The 23,684-nt window shown below is 40.1% G+C and overlaps 1 protein-coding gene across 1 annotated transcript in view; it reads right to left on the reverse strand.

Moving 5' to 3' along the window:
- The window catches only part of BRWD3 (bromodomain and WD repeat domain containing 3), a gene marked incomplete at both ends in the record, with an annotated part of 105,934 nt that overhangs the window by 61,075 nt on the left and 21,175 nt on the right, over window positions 1-23,684 (reverse strand). The window contains 2 exons of the mRNA XM_080719644.1: window positions 3,678-3,899; window positions 7,593-7,753. Of these exons, the coding sequence (XP_080575770.1) occupies window positions 3,678-3,899; window positions 7,593-7,753 (383 nt within the window). The remainder of the gene's footprint in view (window positions 1-3,677; window positions 3,900-7,592; window positions 7,754-23,684) is intronic.

Raw genomic sequence — 23,684 nt, forward strand, 5'->3', positions numbered from 1 at the left:
AGAAAACCAGTATAAAAGTGACTCATAATTTCACTACTCCAAAAGTAACTGTTATTAACATACCACTCTATTCCCATTTTTAAAAAAGAAAAAAAAAAGTTGAGCGTGATAGTGCACACCTATAATCCCAGTATTTAGAAGACGGAAACAGGAAGACTGCAGGTTCAAGGACAGCCTGAGCAAGTAGTGAGACTCAGCAACCTAGCAAGAACCTGTTTCAAAAATATAAAATAGGACTGGGCGTGGTAGCACACGCTTGTAATCCCAGCTTTTGGGAGGCTGAGACAGGAGGATCGCAGTTCGTAGACAGCCTCAGCTACATAGTGAGGCCCCTTACAACTCAGTGAGACCCTGTTTCAAAATATAAAGAATTAAGCTGGGCATGGTGGCGCGTGCTTGTAATCCCAGCACTTGGGAAGCTGAGACAGGAGGATCGCACAGGTTCAAAGCCAGCCTTAGCTACATAGTGAGGCTCTCAGAAACTTAGTGAGACCCTGTTTCCGAATAAAGTATAAAATAGGTCTGAGAGTATAGCCCAGAGGTAGAAAAGCCCCTGGGTTCCACCCCCAGTACCACAAAAAATAAATAAAGAAAGAATAAAAAATAGGGCTGGGGGTGTAGCTCAGACGTAGAATGCCTCTGGGTTCTATCTCCAGTACGACAAAAGAAACAAATAAATAAATAAAATAGGGCTAGAGGTGTAGCTCAGAGGTAGAATGTCCCCCAGTTCAATCCACAGTACCACAAAAATTTTAAAAGAAAACAGAGAAACTGGAAAAATAATACACCATGAGTAGAGATGGTTAATAAATACTAAGGAAAGTACATAGAATGCTAGATGGTAATATTACTATGGCTAAAAGTGAAACAGAAAAGGGAAGATACAGTGTGCTGGGGGTTACCAATCTGAATAGAGGGGTAACACGATTAGAAACAGTCTCATTGAGAATGTGACATTTGAACAAAGCATCTAAAAAGTAAGGAAAGAAACATGTGACCACACAGGGAAGACTATTGCAGAGACAGAAACAGCAAGAAGAAAGATAGAAACAGACCCAGAGTGTTTGGAAAAAAAAGCAGAAGCAACAGCGAAAGTGGAGAAAGGGACACAACTGGTAGGGGATGCCATGAAAGAGCATGGGGGGCTCAAGACACTAGCCCTTGTGGGTCACTGTAGACTGGCTTTAACTCTGAAACTGGAAGCTACCGAAGGGTCTGAGCACACGTGGCATGTATTTTGAAATCAACTGACTGACACGCAGAGGCTAGACTCGGGCAGACAAGAGAAAGGGGATAAAAAGAACGACCAGTTCGAAGTCTACACGTGATAGTAGTTTAACATTGGAGAGTACTGATAGAAGGCGTGAGAAATTGTCATTCTGGATCTCTTGTAAAGGAAGAGCCAAAATGTAACTGGCCAACAGGTTAGACACAGAAAAATGGTAAAGGTTAGGGATGAATATCCTGACCAATTAGAAACATGAAGTTGTCGTTTATTTAGATGGTGCTACGGTTTCAATGTTGAGTCTCCCCTCAAAGTCCGTATGTTACAAATCGGATCCTCAGGGAGGTGCTCGCAGAGGTGACACCTAGTGCGAAGTTCTTGGGGAATCACTGGAGGTGTACCTTCAAGGGACTGTGGGACCCAGGTCTTTCTCTCTGATTTCCAGTTAGGTGACGTAAGCTCTTACACACACATACCTCTGCCAGGATGTGACTGCTTCCTCTAACATGCTCCTTGACATTGCTACTTACACCATGAAGTGATGCAGCCCACAGCAGCCACTGAGCCTATACTACATCCGTTGGACTTTACTACCACATGCAAACTATGGGCTAAATAAACTTCCTTAGGCCGGGCGTGGTGGCGCACGCTTGTAATCCCCGCGCTTGGGAGGCTGAGACAGGAGGATCGCACAGGTTCGAAGCCAGCCTCAGCTACTTAGTGAGGCTCTCAGCAACTTAGTGAGACCCTGTTTCCAAGTAAAGTATAAAATAGGTCTGGGAGTATAGCCCAGAGGTAGAAAGCCTCCGGGTTCCACCCACCCCCAGGACCACCAAAAAAAAAAAAAAAAGAATAAAAAAATAGTGCAGGGGGTGTAGCTCGAAGGTTGAATGACCCTGGGTTCCATCCCTAGACCTGCAGCAAAAAAAAAAAAAAAATTCCTTTCTTTCCCAAGTATTTTGTCTTAGGTTTTTTATTACAGTGATGAAAAGCTAAGACTTATGGGGAATGTTTTGTGAGAAACAGATCTGAGGAAGGAAGATAAGTTCAATTTTGAATATGTTGAATTTCAGAGGCTTAGTCGACATTCTTGTGATAATACCAAGTATATAGCTGAGTAATGATATATGAGATGTAAAAGCTAGGTCCAAGAGGAAGATAAGCTCAACAGTTATGAGTCTAACTTCAAAGCCAGGAAATGAATTGAGATCATTTAGTGAAAGAGGATGATAGGGAAGAGGCTCGGGGATCTGCAGGGCGGCATAATATGTAAATAAAATGAGGGGAAAAACAAGTGAAGCTAAGGAATAATTTAAGAGTATCCTAAGTATGTTTCAGTATACTCAAATAGTCATTTTTATGTTACATGTGAGTAAATATCTAATTATCAGTCAGATATGATGGTGAAAACAAATAGCTAATAATCTCCCAAGACAAAACCCATGAAATAACTTGAACTGATTTGATATAAATTTTTCAAGTTCAATTCACAGTGACCCCAGTTATTCTAGAAGTTATAGCTTCCCATAAACTGGGGATATATTATTAAAACAAGACAAAAAATGAGAGTCATGATCTCTAAAACTGGTATCCTTGCTGGGCATGGTGGCGCACGCTTGTAATCCCAGCACTTGGGAGGCTGAGACAGGAGGATCGCACAGGTTTGAAGCCAGCCTCAGCTACTTAGTGAGGCTCTCAGCAACTTAGTGAGACTCTGTTCCAAATAAAAAATATAAAATAGGTCTGGGAGTATAGTCCGGAGGTAGAAACCCCCTGGGTTCCACCCCCAGCACCACACAAAAAAAAGTGGTATCCTTGACTAAGGTGCAAAGGTTTAGAAGGTTTAATTTGTCTTCCTCTTAAAACAATCAAAGGAACCAAACTTCGGATTAGTTTTATTAAAGAAAAGGTCTTTGGGGACATCTGGGACGTTCACAAGCAACACCTAATAAAAGCACTATATATGTAGAAGTATTTAAGAGATGCCAGTATTTAAGAGATGCCAACATACTTTATTGGCAAATATCAAATTGAAACAAGAAGTCACCGAAATTTTCCTAATATTAAACTATAAATACACACATCAAGTCTGTCCAATATCTTGCATCAAGTATTAGCACAAAGTATTCCAGTATTCCAATCTGAAACTATTTATATCTTAACAGGTCTAATGCACTAGTAAAGCATTTACATATTTTCCCCTTGATTCACAAATACAAGTGAGATGAATAAAATGTCCCATTGTATTTGAAGGACTATTCCAATCATCTCTTGACTTGCTTATATGAAAAAGGAATGTAGAAGAATACTTGTCGGCAGGATAAGAGCAAATGACCAAAAGAGAGCATTTTTCTGTGGCCATTCTTTTTGCTATTATCTATACAATTGAACAAAAAACAAGAGAGAATTCTCGCCCTCGCTACCTAAGTCAGAGATGTATCATTTTTCTTACCTGTATGGAAGTAATAGAAGCTGAATGTCCCTGAAGGACAGCAACTGGTGCACAAGTTCGAAGACACCATACTCTTACAACTTTATCACAGCTGCCTGCAGCAATAAGAGTATTTTCATAGTTAACAGCCATGTCAGAAATTTCAGCAGAGTGCCCTCGAAGTGTAGCAAGGAGGCGTCCATCATCTGTGGCCCAAATTTTCACCAAACAGTCATCTGAACCCTACAGAAACACAAAAGAACAAAAAATATATAATAAAGCAGAAATGTATCACCCACCCCCCAAAAGAGGCATAAAGAGAAAGGAAAGATTTTGTTACCCTATTCCTAAATCCTCTTTTTGTCTCCACTCTCTCTATATATAACATGGATCTCCTAGCAAATAGAAACTATGCCCATAGGATAAGACTGACCAGGAGTTGCCTAAACTGCTCTAGACATTAGGAAAAACATTCCCCAAAAACTACTACTAATCCTGAAAACTCAAAATATTTGAAATCTACAGCTAAGGGATTTGCCATTTTATATCTGCCATTATTTTTCCCCTTGGGGCTGACATTTTAAATTAGCTGAATATTTTTCTACAAATTAAAATTTATTTATTTTATTTATTTATTTTTAGTGGTACTGAGGGTAGAACCCAGAGGCTTTCTACCTCTGGGCTATACTCCCAGACCTATCTTATACTTTATTTGGAAACAGGGTTTCACTAAGTTGCTGAAAGCCTCACTAAGTAGCTGAGGCTGGCTTCGAACCTGTGCGATCCTCCTGTCTCAGCCTCCCAAATCGCGTGCGCCACCACGCCCGGCTACAAATTAAAATTTAAATTCAAGTCTATATTCTTTTCTTGCATCTCCAGTGAAATGGCCATGCTGAACTTCCTACTAAGAATATTAAAAAGAGTTGGGCGTGGTGTCACAGCTTGTAATCCTCACGCTTGGGAGGCTGAGACAGGAGGATCGTACAGGTTCGAAGCCAGCCTTAGCTGGCTTAAGAGACACTGTTTCCAAATAAAATATAAAATAGGTCTGGGAGTGTAGCCCAGAGGTAGAAGGCCCCTGGGTTCCATCCCCAGGACCACAAAAAAAAAGAATATCAAAAAGCTTTAAAAATAGCACAGATCTACAGAGCAATAGTAGTAATACAGCATGGTACTGGTACAGCAACAGGCATACAGACCAATGGAACAGAATAGACAATACAGAAAAAAACGCACACACTTGTAGTCAACTGATCTTTGACAAAGGGGCCAAAATCATAGGCTGGAGAAAAGACAGCCTTTTCAATAAATGGTGCAGGGAGAACTGGCTATCCATTTGTAGAAAGATGGAACTAAATCCTTACCTCACTGTGTACCAGTATCAACTCAAGATGTATCAAAAACTTGAAAATTAGATCAGAGACTGTGAAGCTTTTAGAGGAGGGCATAGGCTCAACACTCTAACATATAGGCAGCACAGCCAGTAACTTTCTCAGCAAGACCTCCAAAGTGTAGGAAATTAAAGCAAGAATTAACAAGTGGGATGGTATCAAACTAAAAAGTTTCTGCCCATTAAAGGAAACCACCAAGAACCTAAACAGAAAGCCTACAGAATGAGAGAAGATCTTTAACAGCCACCACTCCGATAGGGGGCTAATATCCAGAATATACAAAGAGCTCAAAAGACTCTACACCAGCAAAACAAACAACCCAATCAAGTAATGGGCCACTGAACTGAATACACTTCACAAAAGAAGTGATACAAATGGCCAATAGATACATGAAAAGATGTTCCACATCATTAGCCATCAGGGAGATGCAAATCAAAACTACGGTTAGATTCCATCTAACCCCAACCTGAGAAGCAAGCATAAAGAACTCAAATCAACAAATGCTGGAGAGAATGTGGGTGGAGAAAGAGGAACTCTTTTACACTGTTGGTGGGAGTGCAAACTACTTATGCCACTATGGAGATCAGTGTGGAGATTCCTTAGAAAACTGGGAATAGATCCACCATATGATCCGGCTATACCACTCCTGGGTATCTTTCCAAAGGGGTTGAAATCAGAGAACTACAATAAAATATGCATACCCATGTTCATAACAGCACAGTTTGTAATAGCCAAAATTTGGAATCAACCTAGGCCCCCATCAACAGATGAATGGTTTGCAAAGTTATGGGAAGTACACACAGTGGAATTCTACACAGCAATAAAGAACAAAATTACGTTGTTTGCAAGAAGATGGAAAGACCTGGAGAACATTATGTTAAGTGAGATCAGCCAAGCACAGTAAGAGAGGGGACTTATGTTTTCTCTAATATGCCCAAACTAGGGAGTATTAGGGATACCTGAGGGACTCCAGGTAATGGAGGGGAAACCTCAGCAAAGGTAGAATGTAAGGAGAGGAGAGGAAGAAGGCTGAGGCTGATTAACTGTAGGAGCTACATTTGAATATGTATATAAGTGTGAATATAGCATGGTCAACCTGGACACTCACTGTTGGAAAGGCGTGAGGGGGGATGGGGGAGGAATCAAGCACTGTATGAATGTATGCCATTTTCAAAATGATCCACATAAAATAAAGGATGACATTAACCTCCATAAAACATGAAGTCATCAATAGAAGAGCATGTAATAAAACCTAAGGAGTCATAACTTCTCAAAATTCAAACTATTTCTTTTGTTGTAGCATATAAATAGAAAAAAATAATGTTATTATCCATACCTCTGTTAACCTAGTAATGAAGCAATTAAATTAATATTTCATAAAAATATTACTGTTACACAATTTTCTATTCAAAAGCAAACAGTGTGCTTTAAAAATGCAATTTTATAAATGACCAGTACTAAGCTGGGAGTGGTGGCCCATGCTTGTAATCCCAGCATTTGGGATGCTAAGACAGGAGGATCTGGGTTTGCCAACAGCCTCAGCTACCGAGTGAGGCCCCCTGCAACTCAGTGAGATCCTGTTTCAAAATATAGAATAAGAAATAGGCAGGGGGTGTAGCTTGGAAGTAGAATGTCCCAGGGTTTCATCCCTAGTAGTGCAAAAATAAATAAATAAATAAAATAAAAATAAGTAAAATGACCAGTACTAAAATCAACAAACTATACATAAAATAGCATAATCTTCATTACTATGTAGCTCAGCTATGCCATTTTAAGAGTGATAGAATCAAATAACCCAAAGTGACAGCAATTATGTTGACACATGGAAAATGAATATTTTGGGGGGCAGTACAAGGGACGGAACCCAGTGGCATTGTGCCTCCAAGCTATACCCCCAGCCCTGTTTTTTAGTCTTTATTTTGAAACAGGGTCTCACTGAGTTGCGAAGGGCCTCACTAAGTAGCTGAGGCTGTCTGCAAACTGCAATCCTCCCGTCTCTGCCTTCCGAATGCTGGGATTAACAAGCATGTGCCATACGCCTGGCCTATGGAAAATTAATTTTAATAAATATTTGCTCAACTGGGCATGGTGGTTCTTGCTTGTAACTCCAATACTTGGGAGGCTTAAGACAGGAGGATCTCAGGTTTGAAGACAGCCTCAGCAATTAGTGAGGCTCTCAGCAACTTGGCAAGATCCTGTTTCCAAATAAAAAAATAAAATAGGGCTGGGGGTACAGCTTGGAGGTAGAAGTTTCCTAGGTTCCACTCCCAGTACCACAGAAAATAAAATATTTGCTAAAATAGAATGAAATAAATTTGAATACTTTTGTTTCACAAAATTTAAACTAAATGTCCCAAAAGATAATGAACATTATAGTCTACCCTTTTTCTGTGAAAGCAGATTTTCAATTTCCATTCATCTTTTCTTATATTCATATGTTCAAAAAGGATGGACTGCTTATCAAGCATATTGAAATGCAATGAAGTCTACCTTCAATTGTTGCCAATCTGTAACAACGTTACTATATCATAACATTTAAACTTACTGTAAAAATTCTTCTTCCACTTCGGTCAAATGCTACACAGTAGACAGAAGACAAGTGCCCCAGAATTCTTTTATGCATCTTTATGTGCTGGTAAGCAGATGAAGGAAAAATATGGCTGAAGCGACTACAACCAGTTAGTTGCCTGGCAGAGGTGATATTCACTGGAAGAAATAAAATAAGAGATTAATTTCTTAATTTCTCAAAGTAAAATCTACTTCCTACAATTAAGTTATGGACTGTAAGACAAACCAGGGCACACACAACACAGCAATTCTACCCCATGAGAAGTCTAAATTCCTGACAAGTTTAATGATTTTAGGATCTCAACAAAGCACTAAGAATATTTTGTTAAATCTCAGGGCTGAAATTCTACTTGGCTTATTGTGTTTTCTTAAGCACATTCCCAGCTTTCCTTCTTGGTACACTATAGTCAGAGACACTGTCATTTTAAATATATGCATAACTATAGTGCATAAGGAAATTTCAGAATAAAAACTATACTTGGTATAACATATTAAAAATTATAGAGATTTTTATGAATTAATATCCTACCTATATACCCTCACTATACAGTTGTCCCTAAATTTTAAAAGTAATATGATTGCCGGGCGTGGTGGCGCACGCTTATAATCCCTGCACTTAGGAGGCTGAAACAGGAGGATCGTGCAGGTTCGAAGCCAGCCTCAGCTACTTAGTGAGGCTCTCAGCAACTTAGTGAGACCCTGTTTCCAAACAAAATATAAAAATGGGTCTGCGAGTATAGCCCGGAGGTAGGAAGCCTCTGGGTTCCACCCCCAGTCTCAACCAAAAAAATAAATAAATAAAAGTAATATGAAACTCATACAGTGAAAAGCAAAGAGAAAGCTATAACACTACATACTTGGGGGGGGGGTGAGGATGGATCACAGGGGAATTCTGCCTCTGAGATATACCCCTAGACCTATTTTATTCTTTTATTTGTAAACACGGTCTCACAAAGTTGCAGATGACCTGATTTACTGAGGCTGGCCAGAAACCTGCAATCTTCCTGTCTCAGCCTCCCAAGTACTGGGATCACAAGCATGTGCCACCTGCCTATTACAAATACATTTAAGCAGAAAACAATTCTTTCTAGGTTTGTCTATGGCTTTTCCACTTTTTGGTTTCTGAGTTTTTGTGTGTGTGTGGTACTGGGGTTCCTGGAAACCCTTCTACCTCTGGGCTACACTCCCAGACCTATTTTATACTTTTTTAAATTTGGAAACAGGGTTTCCTAAGCCAGTGCAGCTGGCTTCGAACCTGCAAGATCCTCCTGTCTCCGCCTCCAAAGCTTGGGGATTACAAGCGTGCGCCACCAAGCCCAGCTTGGTTTCTGAATCTGAATGTCCTTCCTCTAGTTACCAATGAACTTTTGAGGCTTCATCTCCTTTAAGATCATTTTATATCATGTCTCAATTTTATGTTTTCATAATTTCTTTAAAAAATAGCCAGAAGGTAAAAGTCTACATAATTCTCCCTAAAGTAAAATATAGATTATGTTCACTTTTTTGTGTGTGGGTCTGGGGCTGGAACCCAGAGGCATTTGACCTGTGAGCTACACCCCCAGCCCTATTTTTTATTCTTTATTTTGAAACCGGGTCTCACTGAATTGCAAAGGGCCTCACTAAGTAGTAGCTGAGGCTGTCTGAACCGCGATCCTCCAGTCTCAGCCTCCCAAATGCTAGGATTACAAGCATGAGCCTCCACGCCCGGCTTATGTTCACTTTTAATATGAGATTCCCAAGTAAGGATTTACAAACACCCACTCAACCTATGAAATTATTCCAGTCTTCCCTTATATACTGAAAATACTTCACACCCCACACATCATATTTTAAAGAAAACAGTATTCCTACAAGTTCAAAGTCACCCAGAGACAAGGTGATACTTTACCACACTGGTGCTTATAAATAACAGTATAAAACACACTGCTTATAAATAACAGTATAAAATTGCCAATAGCTTTATTTTAAGCGAGGCAAATTAAGGCAATAACTGTGTTCTAGCTAAATTAGTATAAGTAGAACCATGCCACAAGCAAAAGTATGCAACCTTTCAATGTCTCACAATCTTAAGAGCAATGAAGTCTGTTTTTCAGGCATAGAGAGATCCACTGGCCATCTTACACTGACAAAATGACAAGAAATGAATGATCAACAGCAAAACCAGTGAAAGGCTGAATGCAAATCATAAGAACACATTAGATATCTGAGTACATAATATCACAAGGTGTTGCGTAATGGTAGAAAATGCATAAGAGAGCCGGGCGTGGTGGCGCACGCTTGTAATCCCCGCGCTTGGGAGGCTGAGACAGGAGGATTGCATGGGTTCGAAGCCAGCCTCAGCTACTTAGTGAGGCTCTCAGCAACTTACTGAGACCCTGTTTCCAAACAAAATATAAAAAAAGATCTGGGAGTATAGCCCGGAGGTAGAAAGCCTCTGGGTTCCACCCCCAGTACCACCAAAAAAAAAAAAATGCATAAGAATGAGTACGAGGTAAGAGGATAATTTTTGGCTGCTGCTACCCATTCCAACAAAAAGAAATTTCTACAACTCTATGATAGGAAAAGCAGGTAATTTAACTATGGGACTTTTATAATTTTCCTTCTCCGGTCACACATTTCTTACTAATCTGAGTTCCTTGAAACAATCAACCATTATTTCTGCTCCCCTTTTCCTTTCCAACCTTTCAACTGGAAAAAGTTAAGGCCTGATTAAAACTTTAAAGCTTGGTTTTCTCTAAGGAGCTCCGACACTTTGGGCTAGATGGTTCTTCATTGTAGGAGGCGCCTGTCCGCTGCGAGGTATTTAGAAGCACCTTTAGCCTCTACCTACTACGTGCTAGTAGCACGCCAGCAGTAAGCTTTAGCGAGCACAAATATTTCCACATATTGACAAATATTCCCTAGAGAAAGAACACTTGACAAGTTGAAAATCACTACTTGCAGAATATAATGAAAAACCAACAGCAGGAAGTAGAAAAAAACAGCAAAGCAACTTTAAGGAGGGGAGCAGGAGATACAGAACGAGCAAACCCGTGAAAATGAAGTATCTTTCCATGTATTTGTGTCTTCTTCAAGTTCTGCCGTTAAACTTTTATAGCTTTCAGTGTATAAATCTTTAACATCCTTGATTAAATAACTCCTATTTATTTATGTATTTATTTATTTACTTTTGTGGTACTGGGGGTGGAACCCAGGGGCTTTCTACCTCCAGGTTATACTTTCAGACCTATTTTATATTTTATTTGGAAACAGGATTTCACTAAGTTGCTGAGAGCCTAAGTAGCTGAGACTGGCTTTGAACCTGTGCGATCCTCCTGTCTCAGCCTCCCAAGTGCGGGGATTACAGCGTGCGCCACCACACCCGGATCTTTTCTTCTTTATTTTGAAACAGGGTGTCACTGAGGTGCAAATGGCCTAAGTAGCTGAAGCAGGATCCTCCTGTCTCAGCCTCCCAAATGCTGGGATTACAAGGGTGCACCACCACACACTGCTGGGTATTATTTTTACTTTTTTATACGCTGGGGATTCAACCCAGGTGAGCTCCTTACACACAAACAAACACACACACACACACACACACACACACACACGTTTGCCAGCACTTGTGTGTATGTGTGTGTGTGTGTGTGTGTGTGTGTGTGTGTGTGTGTGTGTGACGGGATTTTGAACTCAGGGATTGCTTATAGTTACACCCTCAACCCTTATTTATTTTTTGTCTGAAACAAAGTCTCAACAGGTTGCTGGACCTCTAAATTATGATCCTGTCTCACCCTCCAAACACTGGGATTGCTGTTGTGCAGCACCATCACACTTGGCGTTAGTTTTTATTTTGAAGCAGGGTCTTACTAAATTTCTGAGGTTGGCCTCAATCCTCCTATTTCAGTCTCCAAGTACTGTAATTACAAGTGTGTTCAACTACATCGTAGGACGTGGTCACTTTATTCTTAATTCTTTTTCTTTTTTTTTTTTTGGCATGGGGATTAAACCCAGAAGAATTTTTTCTCTGAGTGAAACTCAATTTTATTTCTTATTTGGAAAGAGGGTCTCACTAAGTTGTAGAAGGCCTTGCTAAATTGTCCAGGCTGGCTTCGAACCTGCAATCCTCCTGCCTCAACCTCCCAAATTCTGGGATTACAAATGTGTACCACCACACGCCTAGCTTATTCTTTTTCTAGTCCTGATCTTTCTTCTTTTTTCAAGTAGACATTTACTGCTATACATTACTCTCTGAATAGTGGTTTTGTAGCATTTAGTATGTTCTGCTTTCATTTTAATTTGTCTCAAAAGATTGTGTGTGTGTGTGTGTGTGTGTGTGTGTGTGTGTGTGTGTGTGTTACTGGGGATTGAACCCAAGGGTTTGAAACAAGGTCTCACTAAATTGCGGAGGGCCTCACTAAGTAGCTGAGGCTGCCCATGAACCGATGATCCTCCTGTCTCAGCCTCCCAAGTACTGGGATTACAAGCGTGTACCATCACATCCAGCCTCAAGAAACGTTTTCTCTTTAAATTTCTTCTTTGACCATAGGTTGCTCCCTGTTTAATTCCCACATATCTCTGATTTTTTTCAAGGTCCTTCCAGTTACATATTAAATATCACTTCTCAAAAAACCTTGGAAATATAAGTGTTTAAGATTTCAGATATTTTTGGATTTTAGAATATTTTAAAATGCATATAAGTTATATAAGTGATGGGACACAAACCTAAACACAAAATCATTTTTATATACATGTTTACACAGAACCTAAAAATAATTAACATATTAATAACTCCATATAATATATTTTTGGGGTGCTGTGGATTGAACCCAGAGGCATTTAGTCTCTGAGATACACCCCAGTCCTTTTACTATTTTGAAACAGGGTCACACTAGGTTTCTGAGAGTCTTGCTAAGTTGCTGAGACTGGTCTTAACTTGTGATCCTCCTGTCTCAGCCTCTCAAGTTCTGGGATTAGACGCATGCACCACCACGTATGGCTTCAAGTTTCTTACTATTGTATTGCAACTGATTCCTTCCTTCATATGTATTAAGTGCTTGCCCTTTCTATTTAGGTATTCCAATGTTGGGTACATATATATGTATTATTTATTCTTTTTATTTTACAACTTTCTTCAGTGTCCTACCTATTAACAATTCATCTCATTATTTTATTCTTTATTTTTTTTTTGAAACAGGATCTCACTAAGTTGTGGAGGGCCTAAGTAGCTGAGGCAGTCCGCGAACCAGGATCCTCTGGTCTCGGCCTCCCCAATGCTGGGATTATACGCATGCATCACCATGCCCGGCTGATGTCATTATTTTATAAAACAAATTATCAATAACCTATGAAAACTCTAATGTTAGAAAAAGTGTGTGTATGTATGTGTGTATATATATATATATATATATATATATATATATAATTTTTGTGTGTGTGTGGGTCTGGTGATGGAACCCAGGAGCATTCTACCTCCGAGCTACACCCCCTGCCCTATTTTTTATTCTTTATTTTTAAACCAGGTCTCACTGAGTTGCAGAGGGCCTCATTAAGTAGCTGAGGCAGTCTGCGAACTGCAATCCTCCAGGTCTCAGTCTCCCGAATGCTGGGATTACAAGCGTGCGCCACCACGCCCGGCTGCAAAAGTATATCTATTTTAGAACATTTTTTCAGTGCATTAATTTATTATCTGGACTTAAAAGCTTAGTACCATACCTTCCAGTATGAACTGGCAATAAAACTTAAAATAAACTCAGTAAAACAAGGACACTTAATAACAATAAATTCAAATCAAAGACTTATTATAGGGCTGTTATACTAAAAATTCCTTACTAGTACATGAGCTGATTCCTAAGGCACTTCAAGACCACAATCTGTTCTCTTAAAATCAGTCAATTTTATCAAAACAACCAGATCAGTAAGCATGAAGAAATAGAAGGATCATTGAAAATGAATAATTTCTATAAAAAAAATCTCAAAGCACATTCCTTTCTACTATCTTCAAACATGAAAGAGAAGACATTTTTAGAAAAAAAAAAGCTCAGAAAGCCTACAATGAAACATACTAAAGTATATAAAAAGAAGTACAAATTTCTAAGTACTAAAACTAAATATGTACTGTTTATATTTGAATAACTATTTAAATATTATGGCAAATTGTGTTAAGTAGTACTCATAAAAGGTAGGTATAAGGTATTTTTCACATTTACATTAAATTTAAGGTTTTATATTTTATATTATAACATAGAAAATTTTGAATTAGATTACATAAGTATCTACAGAGTTCTCCTAGTCTATTTGTTAATCTGCCCAAAAGTAGTTCCATACTAGTTTTTTTTTTTTTGGTGGTACTGGGGTTCCTGGAAGCCCTTCTGCCTCTGGCTACACTCCCAGACCTATTTTATACTTTTTTTTATTTTTGGAAACAGGGTCTCTTAAGCCAGCTGAGGCTAGCTTCGAACCTGCGTGATCCTCCTGTCTCAGCCTCCCAAGTGCGGGGATTACAAGCATGGGCCACCATGCCTGGCTATACTGGATTTAAAATAAAGATTTCTTATCAAATTTCATATTCCACATAATATCCTATTGGGACACAGCTTTCAAGAGCAGAATTCAAATTTGAAGCAAATTAAAATGGTCTTTTTTTTGGTACTGAGGATGGAATCCAGTGACATTCTAACTCCAGGCTATACCTCTAGATCTTTTTATTTTGAGACAGGGTCTCAGTAAGTTGCTGAGGATTTTACTAAGTTGTTGCATCTGGTTTCAAATCTGCAGTCCTCTAAACTGGGCGTGGTGGCACACACTTGTAATCCCAGCGCTTGGGAGGCTGAGAAAGGAGGATTGCATGGGTTCAAAACCAGCTTCAGCTACTTAGTGAGGCTCTCGGCAACTGAGTAAGACCCTGTTTCAAAATAAAAATATAAAATAGGTCTGGGAGTATAACCCAGAGGTAGAAAGCTTCTGGGTTCCATCTCTAGTACCAAAAAAATAAATAAAGACAAAAATCTTGTTAAAAAAAGATTAAGAAAACGCTTCTAAAGCTGGGCGTGGTGGCACATGCTTGCAATCCCAGCATTCCAGAGGGTGAGACTGGAGGATCACAGTTCGCAGACAGCCTCAGCTACTTGTTAAGTCACTCCACAACTCAGTGAGACCCTGTTTCAAAAATAAAGAATAAGCCGGGTGTGGTGGCGCACGCTTGTAATCCCAGCATTCGGGAGGCTGAGACTGGAGGATCGCAGTTCGTGGACAGCCTCAGCTACTTAGTGAGGCCCTCTGCAACTCAGTGAGACCCGGTTTCAAAATAAAGAATAAAATAGGGCAGGGGTGTAGGTCAGAGTTAGAATGCCCCTGGGTTCCATCCCCAAGCCCACAAAAATAAAAATAAAAATAAAAAATAAAGAATAAAAAATTGAGCAGGAGCCGGGCATGGTAGCACATACTTGTAATCCCCATGCTTGGGAGGCAGAGACAGGAGGATCGTGCAGGTTTGAAGCCAGCAGTGCTGACTTAAGAGACCCTGTTTCAAAATGAAAAAAAATAGTATAAAATAGATCTGGGAGTGTAGCCCAAAGGTAGAAGGGCTTCCAGGAACCCCAGTACCCAAAAAAAAAAAAAAAAATAGAGCAGGGAGTGTAGCTTGGAGGTCGAACGTCTCTGGGTTCCATCCCCAGACCCGCCAAAAAAATAAATAAATAAATAAAGAGAGCGAGCTTCTAGACCTACCTCTGCTTCAGACAGACCAGAAGATTGTGAGCTGGTAGAAAAGACTCAAGTTTCAGACTGTATTATTGCAAGCCTTGGAGTTGGCCTGAGGAACATACAACTTTACCCAAGATCATGCAGGTCCCTGTGGCTGTGAGACTCATGTGCAACTCAGCTGAAGGTCAACCTTGGTGGCCAGGAGACTATTCTAAAACCTAACTCCCAAGCTCAGGCAACACAGCTAGCCTCAGTTCAGTGCTCACATTGGAGTCGTAGAACTTTGTCAGGATCAGGCATAAACCTGTGTCCTAGCTGGATAGATTCACATTTTGATCTACATCACAGCCAACCGATAGCATGGACTTCGGTGTGCCCTTGAAGACAGTGCAGCGCTTAAAAGCTATGAGAGATCCAGCTGCAACCCAGCCTAGCATCAGCGTAGGAAGCCAAGGTACTACCTTCACCAACAATGACCCCAACCTCAAGCAGAGGAAGGTGGAGCAAAACAAAATTTACTAGGTAGAGAGCAGAGAAAGTGAAGGATTTTGAGCAAAGGACTTTGATCTGGAATTCAGGGCACGGCTGGTGAAATCTTTGGAAGATCCTAATTGTACCCATCCCCAAGCCGGCTTGCAGGCAGAGTTTCTGGAACAGCTTTGGTTCCAGGGAAGAAAATGACCCCAATCTATTGGGGTTCTATTCCAACCAGCATTATCTCTGGTGCTGATGCTGGGGCAGTCTCTTAAACCACCAACCTACCTCAACAATAGACAGCCCACACGGCATGGGTATTGGCCCTTCCTCGGTGCTGGGCTGATCTTGACAAGCTGTGTTGTATCACATGGAAACCAAACACGTAGCCAGGCGTGGTGGCGCACGCTTGTAATCCCTGCGCTTGGGAGGCTGAGACAGGAATATCGCACAGGTTCGAAGCCAGCCTCAGCTACTGAGTGAGGCTCTCAGCAACCTAGTTAAAACCTGTTTCCAAATAAAGTATAAAATAGGTCTGGGAGTGTTGTCCGGAGGTAAAAAGCCTCCGGGTTCCACCCCAGTATCACCAATTAAAAAAAAAAAAGAAAGAAAACCAAACACATAAATTGTGTCCCAATTTAACCAAAAGGTAACTTTCAGCAGAAACCTTTACAAGTCAGGAGAGATGGCCTAAGATTTTTATAAATACTAACAAAGAATGACAACCAAGAATGCTGTACTCAACAAAGTTATGCTTTAGAAATAAAAAAAAATTAAGGCCAGGCATGGTGGTGCACACTTATAATCCCAATATTTGGGAGAGTGATACAGGAGGATCACGGGTTCGTGGCCAGCCTCAGCAACTTAGAGAGGCCCTCTGCAACTTAGTGAGAGCCTGTTTCAAAATATAAGAATAAAATTGGGCTAAAAGTGTAACTTGGGACGGGGGGGGGGAAGAGTGCCACCTGGGTTCCATCCCCAGTAACACACACACACACACACACACACACACACACACACACCCCACACACGGGTGGGGGGAGAGAGAAATGAAAGAATTGAAGACATTTCCAGACAAAGAAAAGGTAAAAGGATATATTTCCACCGGATTTATCATAAGAAATTCTAAAGGGGGTGCATTCATTTCGAGTCACCCCTCCATGCCAGTCTGGTATGGAGCTGGATTTCTATTTTCTGTATTTCTATCTTTCTAATAAACTTCTTTAAATCTTAAAAAAAAGAAATTCTAAAGGGAGATTTTCAAACGAAAAGAAAGAATATAAAGAAGTTAAAAAATGTATTTAAGTAGTTCTAAAACTCACCAGTAAGAGTAATTGTACAAACAAATTCAGTAAATTCGAATTTTGCTAGCAGGCTGAGCAAAACAGACATATCTTCAGGTTGAAGGCTAAGAAATACATGAAAGGATTTGTGATATCAAAAGTTCAAAATATAGCGAGAAATGAAGTGCAAATATAGAGTGTACTTACTGAGAATTTTTTTATTTCTGTTCTTATCTTTAAGATGTTAATTTGCTATTATTTCAAAATAGCTTGTTATATAAACACAAGTGGCGGCACGTGCCTATAATCCCAATACTTGGGAGGCTGAGACAGAAGTAATTCTTTAACAGGTTTTTTTTTTTTTGGGTGGTGGTACTAGGGGTGGAACCCAGAGGCTTTCTACCTCCGGGCTATACTCCCAGACCCATTTTATATTTTATTTGGAAACAGGGTCTCACTAAATAGCTGAGAGCCTCACTAAGTAGCTGAGGCTGGCTTCGATCCTGTGATCCTGTCTCAGCCTCCTGAGTGCGGGGATTACAAGCGTGCGCCACCATGCCCCGCCAGAAGAAGTAATTCTATTGAAAATGTTCAAGGATAGCCTCAGCAGTGTAGCAAGACGCTCAGCAACCTAGTAAGACCCTGTTTCATAACAAAAAAATAATAAGGGCTCGGAGTATAGCTCAGAGACAAAATCCCCCTGGGTTCAATCCCCAGTACCACACACACAAAAAAAGCCTGTTAAATTCAAAAGAAAGCCGGGCATGGTGGCACACGCTTGTAATTCCCCGCGCTTGGGAGGCTGAGACAGGAGGATCGCACAGGTTCGAAGCCAGCCTCAGCTACTTAGTGAGGCTCTCAGCAACCTAGTGAGACCCTGTTTCCAAATAAAATATAAAAAAGGTCTGGGAGTATAGCCCGGAGATAGAAAGTCCCTGGGTACCACACCCAGTACCAAAAAAAATTCAAAAGAAGTATTTTCTAAGCCATATAGAGAGACCACAAAACAAAACTAAAAATAAACATGCCAAAAATTATAAGAAAATAATGTAAATCACACTACTAGAGTACATCATTAAACACAAAAGTAAACTACTAGAGTGAAGAAAAATAAAATAACTAGAATAAAAGTGGAAAAGAGGTGACCAGATAGATGAGTAACTAAGGAGTAGTGGAGCATTCCTAGAATACCAGCACGTGGCAGGCTGAGTGTGAGGAGAGCCTCAGCAACCTAGCTTCAAAAAATAAAAAAAAAGTAATGGGAGTATAGCTCAGAGGTAGAATGTCCCTATGTGTATTCTTCAGTAACACACACACACACACACACACGAGTTAGTAACACCTTGTTTATCAATAATTACCAAACATTAAACAGAGTAAATTCTACAAACAAAATCCACAGTAACTGATAGATTTATTTATTTTTTATTTTTTGGTGGTACTGGGGTGGAACCCAGAGGCTTTCTACCTCCGGGCTATACTGCCAGACCTATTTTATATTTTATTTGGAGACAGGGTCTCAGTTTCTAAAAGCCTCACTCAGTAGCTGAGGCTGGCTTCGAACCTGCGCGATCCTCCTGTGTCAGCCTCCCAAGCACGGGGATTACAATCGTGCGCCACCATGCCCGGCTCTGATAGATGAAAAAAAAAAAAAAAAAAAGAAGAAGAAGAAGATTCAAAGCTGGGCGTGGTGGCGCAAGCATTAGGGAGGCTAAGACTGGAGGATGGAGGATCATAGTTCGTGGACAGCCTCAGCTTTTTAGTGAGGCCCTCCGCAACTTGGTGAGACCTTGTCTCAAAATAAAGAATAAAAATAGGGCAGGGAGTGTAGCATGGAGGTTGAATGCCCCTGGGTTCCATCCCCAGACCCGCAACTAAAAAAAAAATCCAACCCAGGCATCTATCCCAGTCCCACCTATTGAGGGGAATGAGGTGAAGGATCACTTGGGCTTACTAGTTAAATACAGCCTAGAAAACACATCAAAAACTTTTCTAAAATTAAAAAAGTTTCCAGCCATGCATGGTGGCACACGCTCATAATCCCAGTTCTTGGGAGGCTGAGGCAGGAAGATCACAGGTTTGAGGATAACCTGAGCAAGTAGTTAAGACTCTCATCAACCTAGTGAGACCTTGCTTCCATATAAAAACAAAAATAGGGCTGGGAGTGTAGCTCAGAGGCAAAAATGTCCCTGGGTTCAATCTCCGGTGTCATAAAAAATCCAAATATATGTTTCTTAGTAAAAATACACTTCACTTAGTAAAAATATGGTAAAGACACACAAAGTGAAGATAAAAATAGAATAAGTTATTCCAGGCAATAAGAATCCAAACCAGGCATGCTGGAACAGGCCTATAATCCCAGTACTTGGGAGGCTGAGACAGCAGGATCAAAGGTACAAGGACAGTCTCAGCAAATAGCTAGACTCTCAGCAACCTAATGAGATTCTCTTTCAAAAGATAAAAAAGAAGCTGGGTTTGGTGGCTCATGCTTGTAATCCCCACTTGTAATCCCTGCCCTTGGGAGGCTGAGAAAGGACGATCACACAGGTTCGAAGCCAGCCTCAGCTTCTTAGTGAGGCTCTCAGCAACTTAGTGAGACTCTGTTTCCAAATAAAATATAGGTCTGAAAGTATAGCCAGTAGGTAGGAAGCTGCTGGGTTCCACCCCCAGTATCACAAAAAGAAAGAAAGAAAGAAAAGAGAGAAAGAGAGAAAGAGAGAAAGAGAGAAAGAGAGAAAGAAAGAGAGAAAGAAAGAGAGAAAGAAAGAAAGAGAGAAAGAAAGAAAGAAAGAAAGAAAGAAAGAAAGAAAGAAAGAAAGAAAGAAAGAAAGGAAGGAAGAAAAGCTGGGTGTGGTGGCACACACTTGTAATCCCAGCATTTGGGAGGCTGAGACAGGAGGATCAGGTTCAAGGGCAGCCTCAACTACTTAGTGAGGCCCTCTGCAACTCAGTGAGACCTGGTTTCAAACTAAAGAATAAAAAATAGGGCTGGGGAGTAGCTTGGAGGTCAAATGCCCCTGGGTTCCACCCCAAGAACAGAAAAAAAAAAAAAAACTTGGGAGGAGTGTAGCTCAGAGACAGAATGCCCCTGAGTTCAATCCCTAGTTCTAAAAGAAAACAAATGTAGCTATACATATATCAAATATACTTTAAATCAAAAGCTGTAAAAAAGAAAGAAGAAATTGCATAATCACAAAAGAAGTCAATTGAGCAGAAGAAAATAATTCTAAATACATATGAACAATTGTTGGAGCATCCAAATATATAAAGCAAATACTAGAAAGTGTGGCATGGTGACAGACAACTATAACATTAGAAATCGGGAGGCTGAATACTTAGTGGAAAGATCACAGGTTCGAGGCTAGTATCAGCAACTTACCAATACCCTTTTCCAAACTAAAATTTTTAAATATCTGGGAGTGTATCTTGAAGTTAGAATATCCTTGTATTCAATATCCAGTACCAAAAAAACAAAAAAGAAAATATTAACAGACCTAAAGGGAGTGATACAGTAACTGCTAAATGAACATAAAATGCTAAACTTACTATGTGAAACAGTTTAGCAGTTTCTTAAAATACCCCAAATTCAATTACCATATGATCCTCAATTACAGTCTTGGATTTGTGATTACCAAGCATCAGAATCAGCCTAGATGTCTTTCAACTGGTGAATATTCAAATTTTCAGCAACAAACATAAAATAAAATAAAATAAAATAAAATAAAATAAAAGTAAGCCAGGCGTGGTGGAGCACGCTTGTAATCCCCATGCTTGGGAGGCAGAGACAGGAGGATCGTGCAGGTTCAAAGCCAGCCTCTGCTGGCTTAAGAAACCCTAGTTTCCAAATAAAATATAAAATAGGTCTGAGAGTGTAGTCTGGAGGTAGAAGGCCCCTGGGTTCCATCCCGAATACCACCAAAACGAACAAACAAACAAAATAAAATAAAAGTAAAGTAAAATAAAACGTGTGATATTGCTTACAGGTAGAATGTCCCTGGCTTGAATCCCCAATACAAAAAAAGTGAATAAATAAAAGGCAGGCAAGGTGCTGGACATGGTGGCACATACTTATAATCAAACTGCTTGGGAGGCTGAGACAGAAGGATCACAGATTCAAGGCCAACCTTCAGAAACATAGGGAGACCCTCAACAATACAGTAAGATATTATTTGAAAGTACATAAAAAGTGCTGGGAATACAGCTAAGAGGTAGAATGTCCCTGTGCTCAATCTCCAGCACCAAAAACAAATTAAAAAATTAAAAAGTAGAGCTATGCATTGCACGTGATTGCCTGTAATCCCAGCTATCTGGGAGGAGGATTGGAAGGTGGAGGCCAGCCTGAGCAACTTATCTAGACCCTGTCTCAAAATAAATTTTCAGAAAGGGTCTAGAGGTGAAGCATAGTGAAGAACACTTGTCTAGCGTGTGCTAAACCTTGAATTTAATCCCCAGCCCACATGCAAAACCAATTGAATTTAAAAGGGTTGTTTCAGTTTCCATGTGGCAGTAATTATAACACTTCCTTCCATCTAATTTAGTGAGCACACATGCTTTAGCACATACAAAAGAGTCTAACTTTATATTCCAGTTTTAATTACTTACAGGCATGATAACCATCCCGTGTTCTTCTCCAACATATATATAAGTAATGACTTTAGAAGCAACTTGCTTCCTACACAATTATGTGAGTACAGAAAGGTGTACAGCAGCACGTGGAAGAATTCAAAACATGAATAAGCAAGACCTGACCAAAGCGTGACCCATGCACAAGAGATAAGAACTACAAGACACTGGAGAAAGATGAAACATAGTCCTTGCAGAAACCTAATCACCTCATCTAGATTTTTTAAAAGTACTGGAAAGGAGACTACTTAATTTCTGTTTATATTTTTTATATTAACAAGAGACAAGAGTTGCTACCTCCAAATGAATTCTGACATTAAGTGTGACATAAAACCATACAAAGGCCAATAAGTCAAAAGTCCATGTTCAATGGAAGCTTACTGACAACGTGTAAATATTAATTTGGTCGGGTATGGTGGCACGTGCCTATAATCCCGGTACTTGGAAGGCTGAGACAGAAGGATCGTAGGTTTGAGGACAGCGTGCACAAGTAGTGAGACTCTCATCAACCTAGTAAGACCCTGTTTCCAAATAAAATTAAAATCGGGCTGGTGGCAGAGCTTGGAGGTAGACTGTCCCTTGGGTTCAATCCCTAGTACCACATAAAAAATATTAACTTAGCATCAGAATTAATGCAAACCTAAAGTATACAGAGTGTTAGATGGACTATTTTATAAATTACAGGACCTTTCTGTAAGCTAACTGAACTAAAGATAAAAAGTTTTGCCGGGTGTGGTGGCTCACGCTTGTAATCCCCGCGCTTGGGAGGCTGAGACAGGAGGATGGGCAGGTTTGAAGCCAGCCTCAGCTACTTAGTGAGACCCTGTTTCCAAATAAAATAGAAAATAGGTCTGGGAGTATAGCCCGGAGGTAGAAAGCCTCTGGGTTCCACCCCCAGTACCACCAAAAAAGAAAAAAAAAAGATAAAATGTTTTAAAAATATTGAGCCTGGCGTGGTAGTGCACGCTTGTAATCCCCGCAATTGGGAGGGTGAGACAGGAGGATTGCACAGGTTCAAAGCCAGCCTCAGCTACTTAGTGAGGCTCTCAGCAACTTAGTGAGACCCTGTTTCCAAATAAAATGTAAAAAAAAGGTCTGGGAGTATAACCTGGAGGTAGAAAGCCCCTGGGTTCCACCCCCAGTACCACCCAAAAAAAATGTTTAAAAAATGAAATATGAACAAGTGCAATAATTTATTCCTTGGGTATGTCATTCTTAACTAAATGCATAAGCCATCCTGCTGCCATTTTTATGGAAATATCATGAAAACTATTTAGGTATGATAATCATAAAATTGTATAAAGCTTTTAACATGATGAAATAGCAACCATAATGCTTAAAATGGGCACAAAACTTTTTTTTTTTGTGGGTCTGGGGATGGAACCCAGGGGCATTTGACCTCCAAGCTACACCCCCTGCCCTGTTTTTTTATTCCTTGAAAACAGGTCTCACTAAGTTGCAAAGTGCCTCACTAAGTAGCTGAGGCTGTCATTGAATTGCAATCCTCTGGTCTCAGCCTCCCGAATGCTGGGATTACAAGCGTGCGCCACCACGCCCGGCTACAAAACACTTTTAAAATTACTTCTATCCTAACAAACTAATTTCACAGCAAAGTTATATTTGCATGAATTTTTTATTTCAAATTCTAATGTAGCTGTGCATGATGGTACACACCTGTACTTTCAGTACTTGGGAAGCTAAGATAGAAGGATCATGGTTTGAGGCCAGCCTCAGCAACATAGCAAGACCCAGTTTCAAAAACACAAAAGAAACAAAAAGCTAGGGTAACTTTAGCTCAAAGGTGGAGTGCTTCTGGGTTCAATCCTCATTTACACACACACACACACACACACACACACACACACACACATACCCCATAAAATATAATCTAAAAACCACAACATTTCCAAAATAAATTCTAATCATTAAAAAATGAAATATCAACACATAGTGGTTATAGTGCAAGATCTCAAAAAAATACCACAGATATTACATATGCCCTAGAGCTC

The sequence above is a fragment of the Muscardinus avellanarius genome (genome assembly GCF_963383645.1).
Source record: "Muscardinus avellanarius genome assembly, chromosome: X".
NCBI classification, from domain to species: domain Eukaryota; kingdom Metazoa; phylum Chordata; class Mammalia; order Rodentia; family Gliridae; genus Muscardinus; species Muscardinus avellanarius.